Source organism: Poromitra crassiceps, assembly GCF_964638095.1.
Source record: "Poromitra crassiceps genome assembly, chromosome: 19".
Lineage (NCBI taxonomy): Eukaryota > Metazoa > Chordata > Actinopteri > Beryciformes > Melamphaidae > Poromitra > Poromitra crassiceps.
The window spans coordinates 6,292,070-6,297,425 of NC_139646.1; the positions used below are offsets into that span (position 1 = coordinate 6,292,070).

The window sequence follows — 5,356 nt, forward strand, 5'->3', positions numbered from 1 at the left end:
TTAGTTTTAGCTGCAGTGTAGCTAAGCAGACCAGATGGCATGCAGCAGATGATAGCATTCTCATCCATAAGAGACTTGAGAGTTGACTTGGACTCGTGAACAAAGACTTGTGACTTGACTTGGACTTCCCCCTCAAAGACTTGAGACTTGACTTGGACTTGTAAAAAATGACTTGTGAGCATCTCTGGTTGGTACCAATGGATGCCTTCAGTCTTCTATTTTAATATGACGATGATGATGATGATGATGATGATGATGATGATGATGATGATGATGATGAATATTTTCACTCTAGCTTTAAACCCGCTACAGCATCTGAAAGACAGTAATGTCGCACCACAAGTAGAAGAGGTGTTAAATAGGGGGAGGGGGGGGGGGGGCATGCAACTACCCCCCCGCATGCGGCAATACAAACCTGTGATTGTCACACAAAATCCACGAAACACAAATATTATGCAGCAATGTTGAGGATGTATGTGTTTCATGATGATATTGCTGTGTGAACATTGCTGAAGCGGTGGAAAAAAAAGTGATTTCATTGCATCTTTCACTTGAAGCTTGTATCTGGGGTATTTTGTGGGTCAGAGGAGAGTTTCAGGACAAGGAGGAGCGCCTCTGGAGTCTCTGGAGGCCACCGACCAAGTGAGATGAGACTCATGTGATTTGACTGCCCCACTTTAGGCATAGACTTGTCAGCCAATCAGGACGAGGAGGGGGACCAGGAAGTCTTCCAGTTAGAGATGAGCCGCGAGGACAGGAAGTGTGCATTCCGAACCGCCGCGGGAAAATACTGGACCCTTACAGCATCTGGAGGACTGCAGTGCACTGCCTCCACCAAGTAATCACACACACACACACGCACACACACACACACGCACACGCACACGCACACACACACACACACACACACGCACGCACACACACACGCACACGCACACGCTGCATCATGTCGACTATCACGCACTAGCTTCCACATCATCATGTTAGTCCATGTGCACTAGCTTCCACATCATCATGTTAGTCCATGTGCACTAGCTTCCACATCATCATGTTAGTCCATGTGCACTAGCTTCCACATCATCATGTTAGTCCATGTGCACTAGCTTCCACATCATCATGTTAGCCCATGTGCACTAGCTTCCACATCATCATGTTAGTCCATGTGCACTAGCTTCCACATCATCATGTTAGTCCATGTGCACTAGCTTCCACATCATCATGTTAGTCCATGTGCACTAGCTTCCACATCATCATGTTAGCATCATGTTAGCATCATGTTAGCTTCCACATCATCATGTTAGCCCATGTGTGTCACAGGTCTGCCGACAGTTACTTCGACCTGGCGTGGCGTGACGGACGCGTGTGTTTGCGTGCAGCAAACGGCAAGTATGTGACTGCCAAGAAGAACGGACAACTGGCCGCCACCGTGGAGAGTGCTGGTTAGTCGTGTTTCCCTTCCTTCCTCTGCTCTAAACTGACCAGACTGACGACGACCAAGAGGTATCCTCCTGACCCTAACCAGTTGTTCTCTGTAGGGGAGGCGGAGCAGTTCCTAATGAAGCTGATCAACCGTCCAATCATTGTCCTTCGTGGGGAACACGGCTTCATTGGCTGCCGTAAGGCCGGAATGGCAACGCTGGATTCCAACCGAGCCTCCTACGATGTTTTCCAGCTCGAGTTCCACAATGGAGCTTACTGCCTCAAAGGTGGGCAGCAGTGTTTCTGTGTACAGATGAGAGAGAGAGACAGACAGAGAGAGAGACAGAGAGACAGAGAGAGAGACAAGAGAGAGACAGAGAGAGAGACAGAGAGAGAGACAGAAGAGAGAGAGACAGAGACGGCTATGTGGATAAACCTACTGTAAATCATCTGAAACACTTTTTATCACTCTAACCAAGACACGTGCTTAGGGCTGGGTAATAATTCAGTATTATTGTTTATCGGATTTTAATGGAATTATAGATGGGTTGATAGTGTGATACACAGATCTGTTCTATATAAATTGATGATCACAAGCAAATTGTAATTAAAACACAAAATGACGAAAACGGGCGACAAAATGAAGTATGATATATGAAACATTTTAAGAGCAAATGTTTGAACATTTCAGAGATCTGGTTGACATCACAGTTAAAATGACCATGCAGTTCAATGGAATGAACATACATTTGATTATTGGACATGTATTTTTGCATAATGTCAGCTAGCATAATGTAAGCTATTTTGTGATATATTGTATGTTGATATATTGAAAAATAAAATCAATAGGAAATAGGTGATTTCAACCATATGACGCTGCAGCTGTACATGATGTGCTGTGAGTAAGCCAGCCTTCACCAGGAGGGTGTGTTGTTTGTCCAGACTCCCAGGGGAAGTACTGGTGTGTTGGAGAGGACATGGCGGTGGCATGCAGCAGCGCCACACCTGTCCACTTCCTGTTTGAGTTCTGCGACCTCAACAAGATGGCAATTCGCGCCCAGGGGGGGAAGTACCTTAAAGGAGACCACGCCGGGGGGCTGAAGGCCACCGCCGACTCCATGGACAGCGCCACCCTCTGGGAATACTGAGAAAGCACAGTCGGACTTCAACCACGATGTAACTCAATGCTATCGGTAGATACTGTAGGTCACTGTTTGTTTTTCGCATTGTGGGTGTGTGTGTGTGTCGGGTGTATGGGTGTGTAATTGTGTTTGGGTGGATGTATGGGTGGGTGTGTCATTGTGTTTGGGTGGATGTATGGGTGGGTGTGTCATTGTGTTTGGGTGGATGTATGGGTATGCTTTTGTGTAAGGTGGAGATTGGAGCTGCTAAACTGGAAATCATGGCACCAAAGCTCTGTGGGTGGAAATATTTGTTCTTGTGTTCTCTTCCTACTGGGCTTTAGACGGGAGGTTTGTTCTTGTGTTCTCTTCCTACTGGGCTTTAGACGGGAGGTTTGTTCTTGTGTTGGCATCTCTTCCTACTGGGCTTTAGACGGGAGGTTTGTTCTTGTGTTGGCATCTCTTCCTACTGGGCTTTAGACGGGAGGTTTGGATTTACGACTTGCTGATGGAGGAATTCTAGCAATAATTTGGTTACACCCCCCCACCCCCTTCTAGTCCAATTGAAAGTTGTGCCTGATCAATTTTGGGGGGTATTGCCGGGTTGAGTCCGTATGAGTTGTGCCTATCTATGGTAACTAACTACTGGTGTGAATGTCAAATCCTATTACTCACAACTTACAGTATCTAACCTTCTGTTAAATGTGGTGTGAATGGGACTACTCTAATATTACTCTGCTGGCTCTATAACGCTGCTTTCATCACCTGCTCTCTCTCTCTCTCTCTCAGGCTACTAAGTCATAAAACACATCACAGGGTATCCACAGGGCCTTGAAAAGTATTACAAGTTGATCAATCAATTTAGGCCAAATTAAGGCCCTTAAAAAGTATTAAAAATCAACTGCGATTTGGGAGGTATTACATTTTGTAGCTATTGTGCTGATTGTATTAAATGAGCACAATGATATCGTCTCATATCGATCGCAGACCCCTGAATTGAATCGATATTGTATTGTGGCAGATTTCAGCAAATATCATATCGTTGTCCAAAGAATCTATATATCGTATGGTGATCAAACTTGTGATTTCCCTATCGCTGATGTGACAAAAGTGGCGTTGAGGTCTTCAAATGTAAAGAAGGTGTAGAATTTAAAGGAACACTCCGATTTTCAACCAGCTTTGTATCCTTACAAAATCGTAGTATATCTGAAAACTGTAAACAGTTTTGCAGACATTCATTTAGTTTGACAGTTATTGAGAGTTGATTTGAGTGAAGTTGTGGAACATTATGTCATTTGTGCATGCATGACATCATTGGTCCACAACTTCACTAAATGAATTACTGCAGAGCAAGGCCCCTGGCCCGGACGGCATCACAGGAAGGCTGCTCAAGAGCTGTGCCTTGGAGCTCTCCTCCATTCTCCACTTCATCTTCAGCGAGTCGCTCCAAACCACAACCGTCCCCACCCTCTGGAAACCAGCCAGCATCATTCCTGTCCCCAAGAAACCCCGCCCCTCTGAACTGCATCACTACAGACCAATAGCACTCTCTTCCATCATCACAAAATGCTTTGAGAAACTGGTACTGAACAGCGTCCTCCCAGGTGTTAAACGATTTCAGACGGACAAGCCCGTCTTTTATTGTCACACGGTTACACATCAACACATGCACGGAGGGCCGCAAAAACACACACATGCTGACGGTGGCCGGTGAAATTTGTCCTCTGCATTTAACCCATCCTGGCTTTGTCCTTTCCTCCGGGGGGCAGGCCAGGAGCAGTGGTCGCTTTCTCGTACAGCGCCCGGGGACCGACTTCGGATGTTGTCGTCACTGGTCGGATGACGATGACGATCTGATCTTCTGCATGTTTTTGATGGGGGGGGGGGGGTTATATACGGAGGAACCCCCCTGGGGGAGCACGGGGAGAACATGCAAACTCCACACAGACAGAAAGGCCCTTACGACGAGATACCCCACCTGGGCAGTGGGCACTGAAGATATGGGGGGAACACAACCACAGCGCCCGCAGTGTCCCAGGCGAGAATCGAACTCAGGACCTTCTGACTGCGAGGCGACAGCTCTACCACTGAGCCACCGTGCCCCGTGTGTTAGCCCACAGCTGGACCCATACTGTACCAGTTTGCCTACAAAGCTCAAAGTGGGACGGAGGAGGATGCAGTCTCATGCCTCCTCCAACACCTAGACCAGTGATGTTCAACTTGCGGCGCGGGAGCCAGATGCGGCCCGCGATAGGGTGCAGAGCGGCCCCCCAACCATTTTCTAATTCACAATGGAAAAGTCATGTTGAATAAAGTTTGACTGAGCTCCAGCTAAATTGTCCAATATGGCCGTCTGCTCGCCGCCCAGGCACTTAACAGTATACCTGGTATGTACTTACGGTAACTAACTTCAATTAACCTAACTAACTGTAACTATCCTGTGTGCACAAAATTGTGAAACTAAACTCCGGCTGACACCCTAAAAACCTGCAATCCGCTACAGAAAAATGTATATTAATATTTGTTTACAGTATTAACTGGCCCCTGGCCTCCTGTCATTTTGCAAAAGTGGCCCCTGGGTAAACCAAGTTGGGTATCCCTGACCTAGACCCCCCCTGGCCACTATGCCATGGTTCTCTTCATAGATTTCAGCTCCGCTTTCAACACCAAACAACGGGCACCTGATGATCACCAAACTCCATCACCTTCATGTCCCACCTCTCCTTATCCGTTGGATCCACAGTTTCCTCAGCGACAGACCCCAAACCGTCAGGGTGCGTAACGTGACAGCACCCATCATCATTATCAGCACCAGA

General features: G+C 47.1%; 1 protein-coding gene across 1 annotated transcript in view; it reads left to right on the forward strand.

The window, feature by feature from the left end:
* The window catches only part of LOC310793807 (fascin-like), a gene marked incomplete at its 5' end in the record, with an annotated part of 5,672 nt that extends 3,026 nt beyond the window's left edge, over positions 1-2,646 (forward strand). The window contains 4 exons of the mRNA XM_083655700.1: positions 682-838; positions 1,318-1,426; positions 1,523-1,706; positions 2,362-2,646. Of these exons, the coding sequence (XP_083511826.1) occupies positions 682-838; positions 1,318-1,426; positions 1,523-1,706; positions 2,362-2,567 (656 nt within the window). The 3' untranslated portion in view covers positions 2,568-2,646. The remainder of the gene's footprint in view (positions 1-681; positions 839-1,317; positions 1,427-1,522; positions 1,707-2,361) is intronic.
* Between the last annotated feature and the right edge of the window lie 2,710 nt (positions 2,647-5,356).